Source organism: Pelophylax lessonae (genome assembly GCF_965119305.1).
Source record: "Pelophylax lessonae genome assembly, chromosome: 9".
Taxonomy (NCBI): Eukaryota; Metazoa; Chordata; class Amphibia; order Anura; family Ranidae; genus Pelophylax; species Pelophylax lessonae.
In genome coordinates this window covers 81,831,098-81,856,947 of record NC_138776.1, presented here as the reverse complement: position 1 = coordinate 81,856,947, position 25,850 = coordinate 81,831,098, and the positions used below count along the sequence as shown (strand labels likewise).

The window sequence follows — 25,850 nt, the reverse complement described above, 5'->3', positions numbered from 1 at the left end:
TGCAGACAGACCAAAATTCGGGTCACCGAATAGGTATGTGGGGAAAATCCAATAGATTCACACCATGCAATATAAGACTTCCATGTGCTGGAAGTCGCTTTCCTTGCTTTAACTGGAGGTAGGAATAACTGAAGCTGACACTCCCTTGTCCTTCAGTACCTGGGTCTCAATGGCCAGGCCATTAAGCCAGCGACTGTAAAGCAAGATGGAAGATCGGTCCCTGAGACCGCAAATCCTCCCTGAGAGGAAGTCTCCAAGGAGCGTCCGCGACTAGCCTCGCCAAGTCGGCGTACCAGGCTTGACGAGGTCAATCCAGAATTTCCAGAATAACTGGAATTCCCTCCACCTCTATCCTGCGAAGAAGTTCCCGCAGCAACTTGAGAGGATGGAAGGCATGCCGTAGCTGATACTGCCCCCACGGGGCGATCAGCGTTTCTGCTGCGTCCGCTAGAGGATCGTGGCGCGAGCTACAAACCTCCGCACCTTCCTGTTAGGCCAAGGTGCCAACAGATCCACATCCGGGATGTCCCAATGAAGGGACAGCTAGGGAAAAAACCTCTGGATGAAGAGGCCATATGCGATTGGATCCGAATCAGGCTGCTCTAGAGCTGCTCGATCCAGTAAATCAGACAAAATCTGATCGCTCTCAATTCCGATACCCTTATTGGTAATCTGGATACTATAGGAAGAAATGACTTCCCCTGGTTGAGCATCGGAGACTTCCTGGTCCGCTCGCTCAACCGGATCCGATTGTCCAGGGAATCGGAATTCTGATTCCATTAAAAAAGAATCTCCTTCAGGAGAATTCGGGTATGAGACTGGGTATACGGTACTGCCTCTAAGAAGGCCACCATCAGTCCCAGCCAATTGACGGACAGCAAAATCCGAATCGTTGACTGAACCTTCTGGAGTTTCCCAGCAAGGAGAAACTCTCTTGCCCAGGATGTATCCAACCTTAGGCCCAGATAGTTCAGTCTCCTGGTGGGAACCAGGGATGATTTTTGGGAAAGCGAAAAAACGCTGATGTCCTGCGATGATGGGGATATAAAGATAGGCATCCTATATGTCTATGGACGCCAGGAAATCTCTTTTATGCAGGGAGGCCACCACTGTACGGATGGACTCTATTTCTTCCCAAGTCCAGATTTGGACGCACCTTGCCCTCTTTCCTGGGCATTGTGAATAGGTTCGAATAGAACCCCTGAAACCGTTCAATGTTAGAAGGGCAGAATCGCACCGGTGGAAGTGATCGAAACTCGATCCTGTGTCCTCCAGAAACCGGTGAAGACATCCCCCCCCCACCCCAGAGATGGGTAGGGGCGCATCAGGCTATATTCTTCAGGCTTGGCTGAGCCGGACTCTTTGTTTACCCGACCAGCGCCCTTTGAAACCCCTCTAAAGGGGCTTTGGAGGGTTTCGCCTTATCGCCCGCCCTCGCGGAACGAACAACTCTATATGAGCAGAAAAGGAAGGTCCTCGTTAGTTACGAGGTCTTTTTATCCTAACAGTCTGTGGCAAGACAGCAGGTGGTACCGTCTATCCTATAAAGAGGAATTCCTCAAACCGATAGCACCTAGCCATGCGTTTGGAAATAACAGGGGTTCGTTTCAAAACGACCCCATTTGGGTAAAGGAAAATCCTTCGCCCTTTTGGTAGGCTAACAAGTACCAAAAAGGAATCTCAGTCTCAGCTACCTCTGCCGGTGTAACCTCAAGACTAAAGGTTTCCCGGACGGACACAACTAGTGCATCCACCACTCTTGTGCTATGGCGGAGGCAGAAACGTGCTCCTCACTGCTGAGGAGATATTACCTGAGACAACAGCCCCCTAAGAGGGACCTGCAACTGCATTGACCAGTTCCGAATCCGTATCTGAAATATCTGATAAACAATAGGGGTAGGCGGGGGTCGCTACTTGACCCCCGTCCCTGACAGGCCACCTCCACCCGGGATACCAAAGACTCCAAAATTGCCGATAATGCATTAAAAACAAGTGGGGTACTGGAGGGTCCTGCGGCCACCTTGAGGGGATCAGGTGGGGATACCTATGCGGCAGGATCAATGATTATACAAGACACTTGCCAGCGACAAAAAATGACAAAGTAAAAAAAAACAAAAAACTTTTTTTTTGTGTCCCCCAGTCGCAACAGCGCCCCTCAGTGTTACCTGCCTTTTTGGACCCCACAGAGAGAGAGACAGACCGCAAGGCTCATCCCTGATGCACAGAAGTTTTCATCAGCTTGCTCAGTGCTTGTCTTGTTACAGACAGGAAGTCTTTGGCCCTATTTCCTGGGTAAAAGAGGCGGCTCCGCCCCTTAACACGCCTGCCGGCTCCTCCCCCTGGCTCCATGAGGTGTTTGAGTCACCTCAAACATGGCCGCCCCCATGCTGGAGACACGAGGCTACACCAAAATGGCGGCCTCGTGCGATCTACCAGACAATGGCGGCGGCCTGCACAGAATAGCGGCATGTCTGCAGAAGGATCTCGGCCTCACAACCCTTCACCCTCATGGTGGTCAGCGTGGTCGGAGGTACCGGACCCTAGCGGGCCGTATGCGGTCCGCTGCTTAGCTGGAGGAATGATCTGGAATGCAGTATACATGTATAGACATCGCCCTGTGGCTACTGACAGGTAGGATACCTTATACTATCACAGTAAAGTTCTAGTACTGCCACTGACTACAATCATTTACACATCTTTACAATTAGATTGTCAGCTCCCAAACCAAGCCTCCTGGCTTCTTGTACACAAAAATCACACTCAATTAGGGGGATCTGTGACATGTTATAGGATAGAGGGGAACCCATCCTTACCATTACAGAGAGGGGCCCGCGTTCACCACAAGACCCGTCAGGGGGAAAGGGGGAACATACTACTCACCATACCGGAACCAGGCGGGCGCCAACTCCTGACAGTACCCCTCTCCACCGGGGTGGGAGGGCTGTCGACCAATACGGGCGCCGTGACTCATGGTCTTTGGCGTTTCAGCGAGACGTTTAACTCGCAGGGTCAGTCCCCGTCCAGTGGGACTTTGTCGCGGCCGACCCAGCGCTGAGCTATGGCCTGCACGCGCTCGTAGGCTGAACTGGGGTGACCACTGGATCTCAACATCCAGCCCGTCGCCCAGTTCAGCTTTCTTGCTTGAAGATCTCACAGGAACACTGGAGAAAAAAAGCTGTCTTAAAAAATTATTTTCTAAGAAAAAAATCCTGCCAGGACCGAAGATCCCAGCAAGGTATCTAGGTCCTTACTCCTGACTAGACAGAAAAAAACTGATTTGCTGAGGCAGAGAGAGAGAGGATATACCCTCTGGGACTGCCCCTAGGGTGTGGCCAGAGCATTTTATTTCCTGTCTAGTCCTACTCCTGTGGAGGCAACATAACCCGAAGGTGCTGTATCACCGAGGACTACGTCTGTCAATGAGCGATAGAGAAAAGAACATCTGGGCAGTGACCATAATATGATTTTATTTAATGTTAGCTGTAACCAAAAAAGGCATACAGGAAATATAAAAACTCTTAACTTTAAGAGAGAACATTTTCCAAGGATGAGGCTTTCCAGGATTTAGACCGGGAGCGAATATTGGCATTGATGAACACAGAACAGAAATGGGAATTTTTCAAAAAGACTTTATGCAAACTCACTGCAAAATATATTCCCATGGGCAATACATTTAAAAGGCTAAAAATGGCACCTATGTGGCTCACAGCCAAAGTTAAAAAAGCTATAAATAATAGGAAAAGAGCTTTAAAAAAATATAAAAATGAAGGAACACTATCATTGTTTAATTGTTATAAAGAATATAACAGAATATGTAAAAAAGGAAATCAAAGACGCAAAAATTCAAAATGAATGTCAGATTGCAAAAGATAGTAGGACAAACCCCCAAAAAATCTTCAAACATATTAATAGTAAAAAGGTCAGGTCTGAGCATGTAGGCCCTTTACAAAATAATCTGGAGTTGGTGACTGGGGACAAAGAGAAGGCAAATATATTAAATACTTTCTTCAGCTCTGTGTATACAAAGGAGCATGAGGGAGCTCATGACCATAATGGGGATGGTATTGACACAGCCCCAAATGATACACAATGGCTCAAAAGAAAGTGATATGGTCCAGAAATATTTAGACATAATAAAGGTGGATAAAGCGCCTGGACCATATGGCATCCACCTACACATCCTAAAAGAATTGAGTGCTGTAATTTCAAAGCCTTTGTTTCTCATTTTTAGGGACTCGTTAAGGACTGTAATAGTACCACTGGATTGGCGTAGGGCCAATGTGGTGCCTATATTTAAAAAGGGATCAAAGTCTTTGCCAAGTAACTATATACCTGTTAGTTTAACTTCTACAGTTGAGAAGATACTGGAGTGTTTAATTAAAGACCACATATATGAGTTTTTGCAGGAAAAAAATATTTTAAGCAACAGACAGCATGGATTCATGAAAGACAGACGTTGTCAAACAAACCTGATTTCTTTTTATGAGGAGGTAAGTAAAACCTTGGACAGAGGGATGGCTGTGGACGTAGTATACTTGGATTTTGCAAAAGCGTTTGACACAGTTCCCCACACACAACTAATGTGTAAGGTAAAGTCTACAGGCTTTGGAACATCAGTTTGTAAATGGATAGAAAATTGGCTAAAAGACAGAATTCATGTCGTGGGGGTGTCGGGGACGCGGGGCGCGGAGCGGGGTCCTCCTCTCCTCTTCTCTCCTTCTTTTTCCCCTTTTTATCTTTTCTGCTATTCTTTACTTCTATCTCTTTGACTTTTGGATGTGTCCTGAAAGCCCACTTGAGCACTCCCAATTATGATACCTCGGTGCGCTTTCATTAGCTGCCCTGGTGCCGGAACAGGGTGATGGATTGAATAGGAGGCCAATATTGCGGGGGGTTATGTTTTTATTGTTTTCCACATTTCTAGCCCCTATTGCATGTGATAATTTGTTGCTTGTATCCACTAATACTTGCTTTTGGTTAATGTTATCTTGTTTCCTGTTGGACGGTATACAGGTTTTTCACTTTTCCCAGGCTATCGATAGCGTATGGCAGGGCCGGACTGGCCTAGCGGGATACCGGGAGATTTCCCGGTGGGCCACTTTAAGATGGGGCCGCTACCGCCGCTTTAAGATGGGGCCGCGTTAAGATGCCGCTTTAAGATGGGGCCGCGTTAAGATGCCGCTTTAAGATGGGGCCGCCCGCTACCGCCGCTTTAAGATGTGGCCGATTGATACTGGCCGCTGCAGCCCCAGCCCCCGCTGTGCTCCGGCTCCAGCGACGGATCTTCTCCTACGCAGCCGATGTGAGCGTCCTCACGTCACATCCGGCGGGCGGCGGCGGATCATCATCTCCTGCATCTCTACATGATGGCGCCGATCCCTCCCCCAGCAGCATCATCGCAGCAGAAGGACAAGTCACAGTGTGACCTGAGCGGAGCAGCAGGCTGAGCGGAGCAGCAGAACCTGAGCTGCCACATGTAAACAGCCAGGTAAGAGTAAATGCCGGGGGGGGGGGGGGCTATCCTATCACAATACTGACCCCCTAATATAATGCTGACCTAATACAATGTTGACCCCCCCTAATACAATGCTGACCCCCCTAATACAATGCTGACCCCCCTAATACAATACTGACCCCCTCCCCCTAATACAATGCTGATGCGCCACCCCCCCCCAAATTTAGGGGAGGGGGGAAACTACTGTATTAGGGGGAGGGGGAAATTAGCATTGTATTAGGGGGAGGAGGCCTTGGGGGGGTTAGCATTTTTTTTAGGGAGAGGGGGCGGTCAGCATTTTATTAGGGGGAGGGGGTTAGTGTTGTATTAGGAGGAGGGGGGCTGAGGGGAACAGCATTGTATTAGGGGGAGGGAGCCGGGGGGCTCAGCATTTTAATAGAGGGAGGGGGGTTAGCATTGCATTAGGAGGAGGGGGCTGTGGGGAACAGCATTGTATCAGGGGGAGGGGGCTGGGGGGTCAGCATTGTATTAGGAGGAGGGGCTAGGGGGGAACAGCATTGTATTAGGGGGAGGGGGAATCCGCATCGTATTAGGGGGAGGGGCAAGGGGGGTCAGCATTGTATTAGGAGGAGGGGGCTGGGGGGGAACAGCATTGTATTAGGGGAGGGGGATCGGCATTGTATTAGGGGGAGGGGGATCGGCATTGTATTAGGGGAAGGGGGCTGGGGGGGTCAGCAGTATATTAGGGGGGTCAGAGGGGGATCAGCAGTGTATTAGGGGGAGGTGGGGAATCAGCATTGTATTAGGGGGAGGGGACCGGGGAGAACAGCATTGAATTAGGGGGAGAGGGCTGGGGGGGGGGGGGACAGCATTGTATTAGGGGGAGGGGGCCGGGGGGTTAGCATTGCATTAGGAGGAGGGGGCTGTGGGGAACAGCATTGTATCAGGGGGCCGGGGGCCGGGGGGGGGGTCAGTATTGTATTAGGAGGAGGGGCTAGGGGGGAACAGCATTGTATTAGGGGGAGGGGGGAATCCGCATCGTATTAGGGGGAGGGGCAAGGGGGGTCAGCATTGTATTAGGAGGAAGGGGCAAGGGGGGTCAGCATTGTATTAGGAGGAAGGGGCTGTGGGGGAACAGCATTGTATTAGGAGGAGGGGGATCGGCATTGTATTAGGGGAAGGGGGCCGGGGGGTCAGCAGTATATTAGGGGGGTTAGAGGGGGCCAGCAGTGTATTAGATAGTGGGTAGGGGGGCCATCAGAAGTGTATTAGATAGTGGGGAAGGGGGCCAGCTGTGTATTGGATAGTGGGGAAGGGGGCCAGCAGTGTATTAGATAGTGGGTAGGGGGGCCATCAGCAGTGTATTAGATAGTGGGGAAGGGGGCCAGCTGTGTATTGGATAGTGGGGAAGGGGGCCAGCAGTGTATTAGATAGTGGGTAGGGGGGCCATCAGCAGTGTATTAGATAGTGGGGAAGGGGGCCAGCAGTGTATTAGATAGTGAGGAAGGGGGCCAGCTGTGCATTGGATAGTGGGGAAGGGGGCCAGCTGTGTATTAGATAGTGGGTAGGGGGGCCATCAGCAGTGTATTAGATAGTGGGTAGGGGGGCCATCAGCAGTGTATTAGATAGTGGGGAAGGGGGCCAGCAGTGTATTAAATAGTGGGGAAGGGGGCCAGCTGTGTATTGGATAGTGGGGAAGGGGGCCAGCAGTGTATTAGATAGTGGGTAGGGGGGCCATCAGTGTATTAGATAGTGGGGAAGGGGGCCAGCAGTGTATTAGATAGTGGGGAAGGGGGCCAGCAGTGTATTAGATAGTGGGTAGGGGGGGCCATCAGTGTATTAGATAGTGGGGAAGTGGGGAAGGGGGGCCAGCAGTGTATTAGATAGTGGGAAGTGGGTAAGCAGTGTATTCGATAGTGGGGAAGGGGGGCCAGCTGGGCTGTTCCTAGAGCCTGTGGCCTCCCAGCTAGGCTGTCCTTAATTCTGTATGAGTGGTAGGGAGCCAGAGAGCGCTAAATGTCCGTTGGTTAGGGGCGCAAATTACTCGCCTTGCCTTGGGTGCTGATAACCCATGCTACGCCACTGGGACTGGCATACTAATGTTATGGGGCTGGTATGAAATTATTTCCAGGGCTGGTCTTTATTCCCAGTCCGGCCCTGGCGCATGGTGGCAGTTTAAGCCGCTTGTACATCCCCCCCCCTTTTTTTTTTCTGTTTTACTCTCTGCTTTGTATTTTGTGATTGCGGTGGGTTAATTGGGACTGATCTGTCTATGTTAACAATGACAATCTTTGTACTTTCATGTTCTTTCTCATAAAATATTCAATAAAAATTATTGAAAACAAAAGACAGAATTCAGAGAGTAGTGGTTAATGATTCTTACCCTGAATGGTCTAAGTTATCAGTGGTGTACCCCAAGGTTCAGGGTTGGGACCCTTACTTTTAATATCTTTATAAATGATATAGGGTCTGGGATTAAAGTACCATTTCAGTCTTGGCAGATGACACCAAGCTTTGCAGGGGAATAACTTCCTTACAGGATGTCTCCAACTTACAAGCCGACCTCAATGCACTGTTTCATTGGGCAACTATATGGAAAATGAGGTTTAATGTTGATAAATGTAAAGTTATGCACTTGGGGGCTAAGAATATGCATGCATGCATCATACATGCTAGGGGGGAGTAGAACCGGGGGAATCCATAGCAGAGAAGGATCTGGGTGTTCTGGTAGATCCTAAGCTTAATAATAGCATGCAATGCCAAGCTGCAGCTGCAGTTTACAAAGCAAGCAAAGTCCTTTCTTGTATTAACAGAGGCATGGACTTCAGAGAGAGAGATATCATTTTGTCCCTGTACAAATCATTAGTAAGACCTCATCTGGAATATGCAGTTCAGTTTTGGGCACCAGTTCTCAAAAAGGATATCGGGGGAACTGGAGAAAGTGCAGAGAAGGGCAACCAAACTGATAAGAGGCATGGAGGAGCTCAGCTATGAGGAAAGATTAGAGGAACTGAATTTATTCTCTCGAGAAGAGGAGATAAGGCGGGATATGATCAACATGTATAAATACATAAGGGGTCCGTATAGTGAACTTGGTGTTGAGTTTAAGGTCAACACAGAGTACAAGGGGCACTCTTTACGTCTAGAGGAAAACAGATTTTGTCTCCAAATACGGAAAGGTTTCTTCACCGTAAGAGCTTTGAAAATGTGGAATAGACACCCTCCAGAGGTGGTTCTGGCTAGCTCACAAGATTGCTTTAAAAAAGGCCTGGATTCTTTCCTGGGTGTACATAATAAATGGGTACTAATATTTATAGGTAAAGTCGATCCAGGGAATATCCGATTGCCTCTTGGGGGATCAGGAAGGAATGTTTTTCCCCTGCTGTAGTACAATGGATCAAGCTTTGCTGGGGTTTTTTGCCTTCCTCTGTATCAACTGCGGGTATAGGATGTGTATATGGGATTGTATGGTTGGGTTTTCTTTACTGTTTTTTGTTTGTTGAGCCGGGAAGACTTGTGTCTTTTTTCAACCTGACTAACTGTGTAACTGTGTAACACAAATGGAATTACTCAGAGAAGCAAAGAGCCTGCATAAAAGTAACCAATGACAACAAATAAGAATTAGTGTAAAAATGAAACCCTAACCTATAGGTTAGGACAATGGGGTGGATTTACTAAAGGCAAATAGACTGTGCCCACTGCAAGTGCAGTGGCACTCGTTTTCCTTAGTAAATGCAAATATGGTAAAGCTTTATTTTATAAAGAATACCCAATCAAGTGCAAGGAAAATTAAAAAAATATATAATAAAAACAAAATGATGTACTGGGGCTAATTATCAAGAATGATATAAAAGTCTTCAAAGAAATTGTGTTGCATTGTGGTTTATTGAGTAATTTATGATTTACCTGTGTGACCAGGTTTGTAGATGGGTTTATCTGTCTGGATGAATGTCACATAGGACATTTTGAGGATTAGAACTTTCTTGATCTTCTCCAGGTGCAAATGTTCCCCATCCATAGAAACATGAAACAACCAGACCTCGGTGTCCGCAATAGCAGGAAGCTGACAGGATATAATTCAAATCAGAGTTTAAATTGAGTAATATCTTCTATAAAGTCTTAAAACAACTTTTATATAATATCCATACTTGTCTTACCAAAATGTCATACATGTGGGTACCCAGTAAAGAAGTAGTGATGGGCTGGACACCCCCCTGTTCGGTTCGCACCAGAACATCTCGAACAGGGAAAATGTTCTAGCGAACATGCAAACTCTAATAAAGTCTATGGAACACAAACATGAAAAATAAAAAGTCCTGATTTTAAAGGCTTACATGCAAGTTATTGCCATAAAAAAGCGCAGTGATATTAATAATGCTTAAAGTGAAACAATAAAAATGAAAAATTCCTTTAAATATCATGCCTGAGGGTCCCCTTAATGTGCCTGTAAAGTGCTGCATTTGTACGATGTATTTAGCCTGCTGCAGCAATACTGACATTTCTAAAGGAAAAAATGTAATTTAAACTTGCTTTCGGCTGTAATGTATTGTCGGCTTCCGGCAATACAGATTTAAAAAAAAATGGAACGTGAAGAAGGGGGCAGTGCCACTGGGTGATGTAACCTGGTATCCCTGCCCCTTTCCTATAAAAGAGCTGTCATGGCTCAAGCGGCTCATTAGCTGGGAGACCTGTGAAGAAGCAGGAGCGCCCTTTTTTTCTATTTTTCGGGTGCTGCGGGCGATGTGATTGACGATGGATTTACATTGGGGGACACTATTTTTTTTTTTTTTTTTAATGAAGGATTTGTCAAAAACTGGCTTTTTTGCCCAGGGTTGTCCGAAGAGGCCCTTGTCCCCATCAACATGGGGACAAGGTGCTTTAGGGGGCAACCCAAAGCATTCTCCCCATGTTAAGGGCAAGCGGCCTGGTATGGTTCAGGAGGGGGCAGGGGCGCGCTCACTCCTCCCCCCCATCCTGGCCAGCCAGGCTGCTTGCTCAGGATAAGGGCCTGGTATGGATTTTGGGGGGGCCCAAAGCAATTTTTCTTCAATTTTGGCATGGAGTTTCCCTTAAAATTCATACCAGACCCAAAGGACCCTGTATAGATTTTGGGGGGGGGGGACCCCGAGCCATTTTTTTTTTTAATTCTGTCATAGGGTCCCCTTTAACCACTTAAATACATGGCACTCTCACCCCCTTCCTGCCTAGACTAATTTTCAGCTTTCAGTGCTCATTGGCGTCTATGGGAAATCTAGGTCAGCTTGACATGGCACTGCTCCCTATCTTTAACAATGGCCTCTATGGGAAATTTCAGTCAGCTTGGCATGGCACTGCTCACGAACTATAAGGGACAGGGACACAAAACTTGGGGAGCATTGAGAGGGGATCCAGGACTACAACATATCTATACATTATAAAAGTGGGGCATGCCTGTTCAATACACTGATTGCACTAAACTAACTCAACTCAATATCCACTAAATACCTGCCTAACCTCTATTATCATACACTATACACAGCTGCCATGTAAGCAGCAGCCTTATATAGTGTGGGGTGTGGACTTAGCCCCTGAGCCATGATTGGCTAAAGGCAGCCTGCCTTTGGCCAATCATGGCTCTGACAGGACACTGTGCTGTGATTGGACAAAGCATACAGGTCATGTGCATGCTTTGGCCAATCATCAGTAATTTATTCACTGCACCAGCGCCGTGCATTATGGGGCCCTCATCAGCGGGCGAACTTCCCGCCGAGCACCCCATTTGTTTGTGTGTTCAGTGAACACAAGAACGGATGATGTTCGAGTCGATCCCTATAAAGAAGTCATTGCTGGGTGCAGAGGATCAGAGAGTAACCAGGGATTTTTGTGTCCTATGCATAGAGTTTGCCTCCATCACTTTAGGACACATCATATTGTGCAAACTTTAGAAACATTTTTAGCATATCATGACCCTTCTGATGTAATTTTACCACAAATTATGGGCAATCTAGTAGAAGTAAAATTTTGATAGTCTAATGGTTTACAAAGACAAGTGTGTCTTGCCTACAGTCAAGCATGGTGGTCGGAGTGTCATAGTCTGGGGCTGCATGAGTGCTGCCGGCACTGGGGAGCTACAGTTCATTGAGGGAACTATGAATGCCATCATGTACTGTGACATTCTGAAGCAGAGCATGATCCCCTCCCTTTGGAGACTGGGCCTCAGGGCAGTATTCCAACATGATAACCACTCCAAACACACCTCTAAGACGACCACTGCTTGGCTAAAGAAGCTGAGGGTAAAAGTGATGTCTCCAGACCTAAACCCTATTGAGCATCTGTGGGGCATCCTCAAACAGAAGGCGGAGGAGTGCAAGGTCTCTAACATCCACCAGCTCCATGATGTCATCACGAAGGAGTGGAAGAGGACTCCAGTGGCAACCTGTGAAGCTCTGGTGAACTCCTTGCCCAAGAGGGTTAGGGCAGTGCTGGAAAATAATGGTGGCCACACAAAATATTGACACTTTGGGCCCAATTTGGACATTTTCACTTAGGGGTGTATTCATTTTGTTGCCAGCGGTTTAGAAATTAATGGCTGTGTGTTGAGGTATTTTGAGGGGACAGCACATTTACACAAACTGTACACTCACTACTTTACATTGTAGCAAAGTGTCATATTTTCAGTGTTGTCACATGAAAAGATATAATAAAATATTTACAAAAATGTGAGGGGTGTACTTTTGTTAGATACTGTAAATTCTATAAAATCCTATATAATAATTATTATAATAATAATAATACTACACCCCAGTACGCTGCCTTTGCAACTTAAGAGGGAGTGGTTGAGGGGTGGTAAAAAATGACTGAACTAACTGTAGCGCACTCCTAGGTAGGTGCTAGAGTTAGTGTATATAGTTTCTTGATTTCTGTGCTTAATAGAGAGCTGTGATTGTTTAGCAGAGGCTACTCAGTGTGCTCTGGTGCTGCTCATGCTGTCTTGATGCTTCACACTGATCCAATGGCTATGAAGTATATTAGACAGTGAGTGGAATCTTGGCAGATGAGAGCACTGCTGCCTGTACAACCCTGGCCAATTAGAAGGGGATGTGTCCCAAGGCATGCTGGGTGACTGTATTTATATCTGGAGAGAACATGGGCTGGTGGCCCAGTCTACCTCCAGAGAGAGAGAGGTCCAGGTGGGGAGGAGGCTGCTGCCTCTCCCTTGCGCAGGCTGCCACGCGGCCTCAGGTGGTCGACCTGAGGGCCTGAAACACTGAAGGTACAACCCATGGTACTTATGAGAGCTGACTGAGGGAGGATGTCTGTGGATCCTGTCTGGTACTACTGAGGAAGGCTGCTATGCGTGCTTCAGGAGCCTTGTAAATACCACAGGGGATCCCTGGGACTTGTGCTGCTAGATCCCCCTCTGGGTGCTAGAAGTCAGTTACTGTGTACAAGCTAAAGGAGACACTGGCTAGTGTCTTGAAGAGACAAAGTTCACTGAGTTCCTTCAGCTACAAAGGGACTTGTTCATCCCATACAGGCGCTGTATGGTCCTGCAGATGATCTGCTATACAGTTTTATTGAGAGAGTTGTCCTCACCTGTAAATAGTTATTTTGGACTATCCTACTGAATCCCTTCTCCTATCCAAGTTCTCCAAATAAAATACAAAAACAATCCCCTAGACTGGTCATTGAAGATAACGAGCAGAAGAGTGTGTGCACCTGGCTGTGTGAAAATGCCCTGTAACTGGCGGTGGGAGGCCCGGGAAAACCAATATCTAAGCGGCTCCTGTGGGGGTACCGATATAGAAGCATTCTTACTCTCCCACTGCAAGTGGAAATGAGGCCTTAGTGAAGACTTCAGACTCTTCCAAGTAATTCTGTGCAATAAGTAGTGAACACAAGGCGGAATTGGGAATACCTGCCTTGCATTTTCACAGACTCAGACATTGGTGTTATTAGAACAGTAGATTCTTAAGATGTGAAAATTCTGAGCAGATGCCTGCATGGAAAACAGAACAGTCCTAAGTAGGTAGGTTGTGTCACTGGTATATATGCTTAAAGCCAAATGTGTTTACAACTAGGGATCGACCGATTATCGGCAAAGCCGATATATCGAGGGCCGATCTGCACTTTCCCCGATATATCTGAATCGGTCCTGGAGGTTATCGATATTGCTGATATTTCGGGAAAGTGCTGTACAGGAGTGATGCCTGCAGCTAGAGGCATCACCCCGGTACCGGCGTCCATAGCTGAGAAGCTGCTCAGTTGTCATTACAAGGAGCGGGAGGGGATGTCCCCATCCCGCCACCTTCCGTGGCTCGCCTGGGTCTCCCGTCCCACTGGGATACCCGGACATCCTACCTGCTAGGCCGCAGAAGAGAAGACCCAATCAAAGCCGCATTCGGCTCTGATCAGGTCTCCATGTAAAAACCCAGAAGTGATGTCATGACAACACTTCCAGGTATTCGGCACTAGATTAAAAAAATGACAGCATTCAAAACAGCCAAACTTGGTTGTTTTGAATGCTTTTAAGTGCAGAGGAGGGGTTTGGGGTCTTCTAGACCCCCAGATCCCTCCACAACAGTACCTGTCAAGTGTAAAAAAAAAAAAAAAAAAATTAAATGTACAAAAATATCAGACAATATCGGCCGATACCTATATTCAATGGCCAAAATATCAGTATCGGCATCAGCAACGAAAATCTGATATCGGTCGATCACTAGTTACAATCTTTGTCAGCTTTTATTCGCTGCGTGCGCCCATTTGGGAGGTTTCTCCACATTCAGAGAGAAGAGGAAACAATAGGAAATATCCCAACTTACTGACTATTTGACAGATGTCAGTCAGAGCAGGAAGTGAGGGAAAATTCTAAAGCTGGGGACAGGCAGCAATATCAATAAAGTAGGGTAATGAAAGGTTTTGTAAGGATTTTATTTACGTCTATGTCCCCATGTGGGAAATTTTTGCCCATACAAACAGACAGGGAAGGAAATTATTCTCCATGTGTACACAGACAGCGTCAAAAGACTAACAGGCATTCATTCTAGCCCTTTCTCATCCTATCCACACCTGAAAGAAAAGCTTTCATTGAGTTGTAGTTGGGCTTTAATTTTCAATTTAGATTCAAGTTTAGGCTTTAAAATTTTCTTGACACAGCCATGGCTTGCCATCAGCATAATGCCACAAAATTGACTCTGAGTGGGTGTTTTAACCATTATTACATAATGTTTGTTTTTTTAAAAAAAAAGATTTGTTTAACCTCCAACGTAAAATGTGATGCAACACTAAACACACTTTAACTTTCAAAGTACAAATACTTAAAGCTGGTAAACACTAGACAGTTCCAAAGAAAACATGAAAGCTGAACCCACAAAAGCGCGAAAATCCTCTTTGTTTGCACCAAATGCCATTGCATATGCAGCTATTACTTTGTAAAGTAGCAGTGATATCATCACTGTGCTGTACACAGCCTATGCAGAAAGCAGAGCTGTGGAAGGGACTCAGAAAGCTCCACCCACTACAGGCTGCCTGTAAACTACAGGAGGGGGTGGAGACAAGACAAGTCACCCTGCACCAGCAGAGAGAGAGCAGTAACAGGTCTTTATTACAGGAAGCTGCTGAACAGATCTAGATACAGATACACAAAGCACACTGGGAAAGAATAGAAATATAAACATGCATCTTATCTAGAGAATATTTGCTTATCCGGAGTGCCACTTTAAGTAATGCATTTTCATATGTTTGAAAGAACATTATATTTATTTTTAAATGCAGCTAAGGTAAGCATCTGAATTTGACTTATCAGCCCCTTGTAATACCCTGTACAGCAGCTCACAGACTTGGTGGGAAAATACCTGCAGCCAATCAGCTGTGCTGCACAGAGGGATAAGTATTTGCTGCTTCTTTATTGTCCAGTCACAGGCTGAGGGCAGGGAGGTGACCTGGCTGTACTAAACATGTCTCTACTGGGAGGTCATCTGAAAATGTGAGTTATTGCCTGGTTTACCTGCACACATATTGTTCCTCTGGTCTGATCAATTTGGAACATAACAGATGAGAGAGCAAATTAAACAGAAAGGTGACTTCATCAGCTTACTGCTACTCCTTCATACTACTCAGCTCGCAGGCTGGTGGTGGCTAGATGATACAACTCTAATCCTCAACTGCATAGCTCCAAACCATCCCTGATTTCGAGGAACTGTTGTTGATTTGGAACAAAGCCCCTCTGTCCCTATTTCTTCCTCATTTTGGTCTGATCTATATAGTTGTATAAAAAAATGCACTTTTTATCTTTCAAAAAGTGTTTCCCAGTGTTGAACCTTTCATCCAATTTCTAAATTGCTGCATTTGTAAATTTCAAAAGCCAGAATAAAGGAATAGTAGTGGTAAAAAAAAAAGCACTTGTGGGTTTAACTAATCATTTCTTTTGTAAAATTCTACTGTAAGGGGGCGTGACACGTGGCCCTTGTTTCCATTTAAAAAAGTTAGGAGGTATGCAACTGAGAGAGAAAGTGGTGCAATCCACCTGACTGTGAATTCTGACAGGGTTGTGTAGATAAAACAGCTCCCTTATGTGCGTCTGTATATTTAGCGGTTTGCCTGCATTTAGAGAATGTGTGACCCCCAACATTTTATATTCCTGATGTGTGCCTGCTGCACCATGTACTTGTATGAGAAAGTCTCCTGTCCTCTTTGTATTGCTTCCTTTGTGTGAAATCACTAGTGTTCCTGCCAGTTTCTTTTCCTTCCTAATAAAAACTGAACACACTAGGCATGAGAGCACAGCGTGGTCAGTTTTCTGGCTGTACAGGGAACTCAGCCTGCTCTCCTCCAATGGATAGACTTGTGCTAACACGCCCCCCTCTGCACAGCCATTCACTGGGAAGACAAGAGAGCTTAGCGTGGTCAGTTTTCTGGCTGTACTGGGAAATCAGCCTGCTCTCCTCCAATGGATAGACTTGTTCTAACATGCCGCCCTCTGCACAGCCATTCACTGAGAAGACTAGTGTGCTACTGTTTTTCCTCCCCTAGCTCTCTGAGGTCTTTATGCAGCAGAACAGAGGGTATATGATCACTTAAAAAAAAGGAGGAAAAAATCAAATTTTTGTAAGAATTTACTGTAAAATTATTTTCTCTGAGTCCTCTGACAGTCGCCGCCCATCCATATTAGCCTTCACTATTGGGTAATGGAGCCCTCTGCAGGAGTAAGCTAGGCAGTTAGAAATGTTAATAAAAAACTTTTCAATACTTAGACACACCTCTAGGGGGGGGCGTCCCCTGCCATTATCCTGATCCAGTTACCACTGGTCCTCAGTTTGTAGCAAGCAGTACCAGAAGGCAATAACCCCCAGATCCAAAAAAACAGAGGGGCGGGGGAGGCAACTGTCAGAGAACTCAGAGAAAAGAATTTTAAAGTAAGTTCTTACAAAATTATATTTCTCTTATGTCCTCTGACAGTCACCGCCCATCCATATTAGCCTTCACTGTTGGGATGTCCCAAAACAGTGCAGGTGTGAGGGGTGGGAAGATGCAACCAACTAAAAAGGTAACGAAAAAACACCCGAAGGAAGAAACAGAAAAAAATATGTCTATGCAAACAACCACCGCACTCAAAACTTTGCGGCCAAAGGAAGCATTGGAGGATGCCAATACATCAATTCAGTAAAATTTTGTGAAAGAGTGCACAGACGACCAGGTCGCCGCTTTGCACACCTGAGCAACAGAAGCCTGATGGTGAAAAACCCAAGAGGCCCTGACGGCTCTAGAAGAAAAGGCCTCTACAGGGAAAGGAGAAACCTGACCCTTGACAGAATAGGCCCGAACAATCGTCTGTCTGATCCACCTAGAAAAGGTTGGCGCTGATGCGGCCGAGCCCTTCCGAGATCCCTCAGAAAGAACAAACAGGGAATCAGACTGCCGAACAGATTCCGTGGCAGACAGGTAAACCCTGACTGCCCGGACCACATCCAAGGAAAGCAAGGCAAGTTCCTTGGAATGCTTGGGCTGCGCACAATGCGAAGGCAACACGATATCCCCATTGAGGTGGAATGAAGAAACCACCTTGGAAAGAAAAGACCGATTGGGTCGCATAACCTTTTAATCCCTATGAAGCACCAGATAAGGATAACGGCAGGACAAAGCCACTAATTTAGACACTCTGCGAGCAGACGTTATAGCCACCAGAAGAGCAACTTTCTGGGACAACACAGACAGAGGAATCTCTCTGATGTTCTCAAAAGGAGGTCGTTGTAACACAGACAACACCAAATTTAGGTCCCAGGGAGGCAAGGGAGCCAGATGCCGCACCCCTTGAATGAAAGTGCGGATTAAGGAATGCCAAGGGACGTTGGAAAAAGACGGGCAAAGCCGACAACTGACGTTGATCCACCCCTTCCTGCAGGAAGGCCAAAACCTTTGCCACCGAGAAGGAGCGAGGATGGAAACTATGCGACTCGCACCAGGCAATATACAATTTCAGGTGCGATGATAAATCTTTCTAGAAGTAGCTTTACGAGCCTTCAATAAGGTAGGGATGACCGCATTCAGAAGACCCCATCTCTCAAGACCTGGCTTTCAACAGCCACACCCTTAAAGCCAGAGACTGTAAAGCGGGATGGAAGATTGGCCCTTGAGACAGAAGATCGTCTCTCAGCGGAAGCCGCCAGGGAGGCTCAATGAACATCTGAATGAGGTCTGCGTACCAGGACCGACGTGGCCAGTCTGGGGCCACCAGAACGACTGGTATCCGCTCCAACGCCAACCTGCAGAGGAACCTGGACAACAATTGAATCGGAGGGAAGGCATACATCAGCCGATACCGGTGCCAAGGCACCCGTGGCGTCCGCCAGAGGATCGCGAGGTCTGGCCATGAACCTTCCCACCTCATTGTCGAGACGGGACGTGAATAGATACACGTCCGGAGTCCCCCACCGGGCACACAGGAGGCAAAACACCTCCGGATGCAGGGACCATTCTCCCTGGTGCAAGGGCTGGCGACTCGAAATCGCCGAAACATGAGATTCGGCCCAATACAGGATCACGGCCACTTCCTTGGCCGCCCGGGCACTCTTGTTGCCCCCTTGGTGATTGATATAAGCCACAGCCGTGGCGTTGTCTGACTTTGCTTGAACCGGACACCCCTGAAGTTGAGATAACCAACGGAACAGACAAAGCTTGATCATGTGGAGCTCCAAGACGTTTATCGGCAAGGAGGCCTCCACCGCCGACCACGACCCCTGGACACCAAGCGTGCCCAGGACTTCTCCCCAGCCTGACAGGCTGGCATCCTTGGGGAACACCGTCCACAGCAGAGGCTGGAAGGACTGGTCCTGTGTCCAGGTCGGCGACCTGAGCCACCACAAAAGATCCGACTGCACTCGGTGGCTCAGAGAAATTCTCCTGTCCAACGACCGAGACGTTCTGTCCCACCTGGCCAGGATCCCCGCCGACAGGGTCCTTGTGTGAAATTGAGCAAAGGTGATGGCTTTGAAAGCCGAAAGCATTATATAGGTCCGAGACCGCATATAGGTCCGCAAGGAGGAGAGATCGTTGTCCCTGAGGGACCTGATCTCGTCCTGCAGGGTCCGGAGTTTGTCCTCCAGAAGAAAAACTCATGCCTGAGCCGAGTACAGGACCATCCCCAGGTACTGAAGACGAACTGAAGGAGTCAGTGCCGACTACTGAAAATTGATGGTCCACCCGAACTCCCGGAGTGTCTGAAACCAGCACGGCCAGAAAACTCAACAAAGTTGCACACAAGCTCGACCTTCACAGGAGGTCGGCCAGACAACCTAGGACCGCAATCCCCTTTAAACGCAGTAAGGCCCGAACCGGAGCCAAAATCTTGGTGAAAACCCTGGGAGCCAAAGCGAAACCGAAGAGTAACGCCATAAAACTGGTAAAGCTCCCCTGCCACCGCAAAGCGGAGACATCTCTGAGGAGCCTCGTATATAGGGATGTGTAGACACGCATCCAGCGAGGCGATGGGAGGCCAGGAAGTCTCCTGGACCGAATGACACCACGACCGGCTTTGAGGGATTCCATCCAGATTTTCTGCACCCGCACAAAGCAGTTCAGAGACTTCAAGTCCCGAAGCGGATGCACTGCGCCCCTTGTTCTGGGCACCACAAACAGGTTGGAAGAAAAACCGAGAAAACCATCCCGTGAAGACATGGGCACAAAGACTCCTTGGGCGAGCAGAACATGCACCGCACCAATGAGACCCCTGAGACGAGCAGGAGGTAGCTGGAGAGCCAACAGGAAGAACCTGTCTGGGGGGAGAGATGGAAACCCGATCTTGTACCCTGAAACGAAGCAGCTTGTGAACCCCCGTCCTGAATGCTGGACAACCAGGGTTCCTGAAAGCAATGCAGACCTCCTTCCATCCCTAAGATGGGTGAGGGCGTCCCTGCATGAAGAGGTAGACTGACCAGTCCTTGGCTAACCCCCGTAAGCCCCTTAATCAACTGAGCGTGTTCATAAAAGGACGACTCCCCACATAAGGAACATCAGACACCATCTTTCTGGAAGCGTGGTCAGCCAACCAGCTTTTTTGCCAAAAAACAACCAAGCATCTAACAGAACCTCTTCGAAGGCCACGTCACACAGGTACATCCCAGTTCGGGTAACCCAAACCACCATGTCAAGGGCAGTCGGAAAGGCTGACTTCGCCACCAGGGTGCTCTGAAGCACCTTGGCCCCTGCCGTGAGAGCCTGAGAGGCCATCACCGAGGTAACCACAGGTTTAAGCAGGAAAGTGCCTCAACGCGCCTATCAGCCAGATCATTGAACACCGGGGAGTCCTCCACTGGCATCGAGGTGGATTTAGTCAGTCTAGAGATAGTGATGTCCACCTTAGGGGACACCGTTCAACGTTTGTCCACGGCCTCCTAAAAAGGGATAGCGGTGGGAAAAGATGCTTAGGCACCACCAGCATATGTTTAATGCAACGCCACCGGTCATTCACAATTTTGTGAAACTCAACAGGGCAGGGAAAAGAAAAAAAAAAAACCTGACCTGACTTCTGGGCCCTTCGGAACCCGAAAGTAGCCTGTTTACTTGACTGAGAGGGCTCATCGTCAAGATTGAGAGTTTCCTTAATGGCGCTAATGAGGGTAGCTATGGCAGCTCGTTCCCACGCCACCGAGGAGGAAGATTCCTCCACCTCCTCCCCCTCATAAGCAGAGGACATGGACCCCTCAGGAAGGACATTGTCCGTGGCAACCATTCAGGCTCAGAGTCCGAGGACTGGGAGGGCATAGGCCGTTTATTTTTTAATTTTTTTTTTTTTTAAAAGAGCGCTCCGCAGATCCACTATGGACGCAAAAAAAGCACAAGAGCAGCAGAAAATGGAGACCAGGGAAGAGGTTTCAGGAATACCCAAAGCCCCCAACAGGCCTGCGAGGGAATTGCTAGTCTGGGAGTCCAGAAAGCCAATAAAAAATAAATGGGACGCTGGCCCTTTAAATCGTCAGTTCCCGCAGAACCCCACCTTAGCCTGCATTATTTGAAAGAGCTCCTTCAGAAAATGCAAAATCCACAAAAAACAACAGTTTTGGCAGAAAAATGCCTTAGGCATTAGTAAAAATACCCCCCCCCCCCCCCCCACAGTTTCACAAACTGTCACAGACTGCTGTGAGGTGAAATGGAGGGAAAGAAAGGAAGTGACCTCACGCCCTTAGAGGTCTAGCCCAGGAGCCACAATAAAATGGTGCCTAATGAAACTATGTAAAAAATCACAGTCAAGAAGGCCGCTTGCCCTTAATAGGCATGTGCCCTTATCCAAGATGGTGCCCGATCGGGATTAGGACAGTATCATAAAATGGCTGCTGCCCATACACAGAGCCCAGACAATGGGTTGTTTTACAAGTTGAGGGTTCACATATACTTTAAGCTTTAACAACTTGTTAGAGATTAATGGGCAGCAGTCCCTGTTTTTATGTATGATCTTGATAGTAGCTGTGTTTAACCCTATGTAAAAAAGTAAAGATGCGCTGTTCAAATGTGGAGATTGCTGCACTTAGAATTCCATCCGGAGTACTGGAATGTGTGTGTGTGTGTTTAACCCTACACTGACCGATTATGGAAAGCAAATCTGTACTGCACAAAGTATAGCTAGTCTTAGGCTGGCCACACATTATATAATCTTCTTGTACAATTTTCCTTTAGATTTACAAAAACCATATAATGGGAGGTCAAATCTAAACACTTTCAATTTGTATGCAATCAGGCAGGTGCTTGCACTACATAGTTTAATGCAAATCTAAAGGAAATTGAATAAGAAAATTGTATAATGTATGGCCAGCATTAGTCTTGTACCCACCTGGAAGGAATAACAGTGTAAATAATTAGGGGTGTTGATAGTATCTTCAGCTACTTGATAAATGGTGTCATCTTTCTTTAGTTCCATTTTCAGTTTGATCTCCCCCTGCAGGTGAAGAATGAGAACACATGCTCTCTCTTGTGAAGGATAGACCATCTGAGCAGGAACAGTGACCATATAGTAACTGCAAAGGAATGAGATAACCAGAAGAGTCAGAGTAATGTAGCATTTTATGTTAAACAATTACAATTTAAAAATATCAATTTAAATTATAGTAGCAGAGAAAACATTTTAGATTTGTTGTTAACCACTTAAGCCCCAGAGGATTTGGCTGCTCAATGACCAGGCCCTATTTTGCGATTCGGCACTCCGTGACTTTAATGGACAATTGCGCAGTAGTGCGACGATGTACCCAAATGAAATTGACGTCCTTTATTCCCCCACAAACAGAGCTTTCTTTTGGTGGTATTTGATCACCTGTGTGATTTTTATTTTTTGCGCTATAAACAAAAGAAAACAGCGACAATGTTGAAAAAATAAACAGTATTTTTCACATTTTTTTATATAAAATTCTCAAAAAAAAAAATGTAAAAATCAAAATTTTTTAACATTTTAGGCCAATTTGTTTTCTGCTACATATTTTTGGTAAAAAAAAAAAAAATCGCAATAAGCGTATTTTGATTGGTTTGCGCAAAAGTTATTGCGTTTACTAACTACGGGAAAGATTTATGTCATATTTATTTTTATTTTTTTTTCAACTAGTAATGGCGGCGATCTGCGATTTTTTTTTGCGGGACTGCGACATTGTGGCGGACAGATCGGACCCCTGACTGACATTTTTAACACTTTTGGGGGTACCAGTGACATTACTACAGTAATCAGTGCTATAAATATGCACTGTTATTGTAAAAATGACACTGGCAAAGAAGGGGTTAACTTTATTGGTGATCAAGGGGTTAAGTCTGTCCCTAGGGGCGTGATTCTAACTGTTAGGGGGCGTAACTAGTGAAGTAATCACAGAGACATACGATGCTACATAGCAGGATCGCATAGCCTCTCTCATTACTTCAGGGAGAATGACAGACGGCTGTGTTTACATCAGCCGTCTGTCTTTCTCCCACTCCTGAGGGAGATCGCGAGTGGCCGCGGACATCAGAGCCGCCGGTCACACGCGCTGGCTAGGCAGGGAACAAGCAGGACGGGAGCGCGCTCACCCCCTACAGGCTCTTTGGCAAGCGACGTAGTACTACGTCACTTTGCCTGTAAGCGGCTGCATGCCGCGGTAAATGTACAGGAGGCGGTCGGCAAGTGGTTAAAAAGCACCATCAAACAAGCATATTATAAAGCAGCATATACACTTGCAGTCTTTAGTAATGAATACATTGTACATAAAGCTGAAACTGAAGTTTTATTGAAATTGTAAATTAATAAACCTTAGGACATATAGGGGGACCTGGCTGCATTAAACACCCCCTAAAATGCCGGAGGACTGAACATCTATTCTATTGCTTTATGACTCTGGTTCACAAATGTGAAATAGATATGCAGTTTGTGTAATAAGAACAGTCCTTCCTTCAGAGCTCTGTGAATGGAAAGCTTTTTGTTCGTAGCAGTTGGATTTTCATAAAGCAGAATGGTGACGGGGTAGATGAGAACATAATTGATAATCATAATTATCATAATAATTGATCAGCATAATTATCATAATAATTGATCAGCATCATTATCATAATAATTAATAATCATAATTATCATAATGATGAAAAACAATTGATAACTGATAATAATCAAAACAGACAGCAGGTAAAACATTTTTATTTTTAGTGGAGTGGGTTGGAAAGGTAAAAACTGCTTTTTTTTTTTTCTCAAAAATGTCTTTTTTAATTTATTTTAGCATGTCTGCGCAATTGTCCATGCAAGTCGCTCCGAAGTTGCGGTGCACGGCGACTTCACTAGTCGCCCCCTGAAGTCATGTCGCCATAGTGTGAACCGACTCTTAGAATCACCAGGGATTTTACACAAAGGAAGCAATGCAAAGAGAACAGGATACTTTCTCATACAAGTATAAGGTACAGCAGGCACATAGCAGGATATGAAGAGTTAGGGTAACAAACACTTTAATTCAATGGAAACAAAAAAAAGGTTTAGCCAGGAGATGGGCTTCAACGTTTTATGCAACAAATAAAAAAAACACTGACATTGGATGCCCACATATACAAAGCCCAAAGTATGCATAGCCTTCTCACTAGTAATGGACAGTATACATTGCTGAAGGATTGAAGTCAAGGACTTCCACATAAACAGAATAAGAGTTTTATTCGCTTTCCACTTACGGTTCGGTGGCTGATGCCAGAGGGGGTATAAAGACAAACAGGCAGATGGAGAACAGCAGAAGAGCCATGGTGCTTCACTCAACAGATTGTGACTTTTATGTCCAATAACGTTTCGGAGAGAGTAAAATAATGATCCTCTACCTCTGCCCTGGAAGGGGACAGCTGGAGATCTGAGGTCTGTTGTGGGGAATTGTGGCCAGAAGGAGGTATTTCAACACGAGTTCATGACCGTTTATCTCTTCTGCTGAGTTAGGAAAAATACAGTACACCAATGAAACATTCATTCCGAAAGACAAAAGAGAGGATTCACCTGGACTTTGAGAGGATTTTTTTCCAAACACCGTTATTTGTGAACATAGCAAAACTACAAGTTTATATTTACCCATGTAAACATTGCACCATTATCATTGGCATGCACATTAAATATGGTGTACATTTGATTAAAGGGTGTCAAAATGTAACTTGAGTTTTTAATGTTTTAAAACCGAAACCAAAATTACTAATAAAAAAAAAAAAAAAAAATGCTTTAGCTGCAGTTTTCACCTTCAAGCTGGTGCTGTCCCATACAGAAAATCATGACATAGAAATGGAGGGGCTGCTGTGGCCTATGGAACCCTGAAGTTACCTTTGGAGGCAGCTGAAGAAGAATGTGGAAAGTCCGGTTAGCATCTAGCTTGAGGCTCATGGGGGTACAGTGTAGATTACACACCATTCAGTTATTGCCGCCTATAAGGTCAGTTCGCTAAGAGATAGGTACCGCAGACATTTTTGCAAAAAAAATAACTCATATGGTTATTACTACAGGCACTATTTTATTTTTATTTTGCTGTATTTAACATCATTTTTACACCAAACTTTCAGCTGCAGTAAAAAGTGAAGCATTTAGCAGTGTTATTCCAAAACCTCCAGCTCAGAGACGCTGGTTGTCAGGGAGCCAGTACCCACCAGCATCCTAACAACAAGTGAATTATTCCTGCCCTGCTCATTCAGCTCAGGTGAATGTAAACAAAGCAGCCAGGACAGTGTTTAGAAAGTATGGTATGAAATTTCCCCCACATTCCATAACAGGCCAGTCGAGCCTGTGAATTTTAAGGCCCAACACCAAAAAAAATAAATAAATCCATACCAGATTGTTATCCAAGCATGCTCCAGGCAGGCCAGGAAAGGAGGATGGGTGTGTGCTCACCCCTCTTGAATAATAGCAGTCCACATTACCTCAACATGGGGACCCAGATAGCAAGACACCCTGTCCTCATGTTGATAAGGGCCTCTTCCCCACAACCTTGGCCTGGTGGTTGTGGGGGTCTGCTGGTAGGAACTTAACTGAAACTGGATGCCCCATTTAACAATAATACCTCTACTCATTCACAAAAAAAGGAAGCGCTAGAAATAAAAACACCAAATCTTTTGATGTGTTCATTGTGACAAAAAAATAAATGTCCCACGATGTACATTCATTGTCTATCTCATTGATGTGGACCTGCATAGCTAGACAATCACAACAGCCACAAAAGGGGGTCCAACCCAGTACTAGCAAAGTGTACCTCATAAAGTGGCCCCTGAGTGTATGTCATTTTTGGCCATAGTTACAATTTAAAGTTCAACACAGGGTTACTGTAAAATTTAACCTGGCAGTGCTAAAACCCTGACACACACACACTGCTAGAGTAAATGTTTTGTGTGTGTGTGTGTGGGGGGGGGGGGGTGGGGTAGGAATAAACACAACATTTACATTACTTCTTACTTCACAAGCAGCTGCTAC

The 25,850-nt window shown here is 46.1% G+C and overlaps 1 protein-coding gene across 1 annotated transcript in view; it reads right to left on the bottom strand.

Annotated features, from left to right (window-relative positions):
• The window catches only part of LOC309564235 (alpha-2-macroglobulin-like protein 1), a 351,540-nt gene extending 327,189 nt beyond the window's left edge, over positions 1-24,351 (bottom strand). Inside the window, exons 1-3 of the mRNA XM_082268861.1 lie at positions 24,089-24,351; positions 21,756-21,939; positions 9,362-9,518 (exon numbers count right to left, since the gene is read on the bottom strand). Of these exons, the coding sequence (XP_082124987.1) occupies positions 9,362-9,518; positions 21,756-21,939; positions 24,089-24,156 (409 nt within the window). The 5' untranslated portion in view covers positions 24,157-24,351. The remainder of the gene's footprint in view (positions 1-9,361; positions 9,519-21,755; positions 21,940-24,088) is intronic.
• Between the last annotated feature and the right edge of the window lie 1,499 nt (positions 24,352-25,850).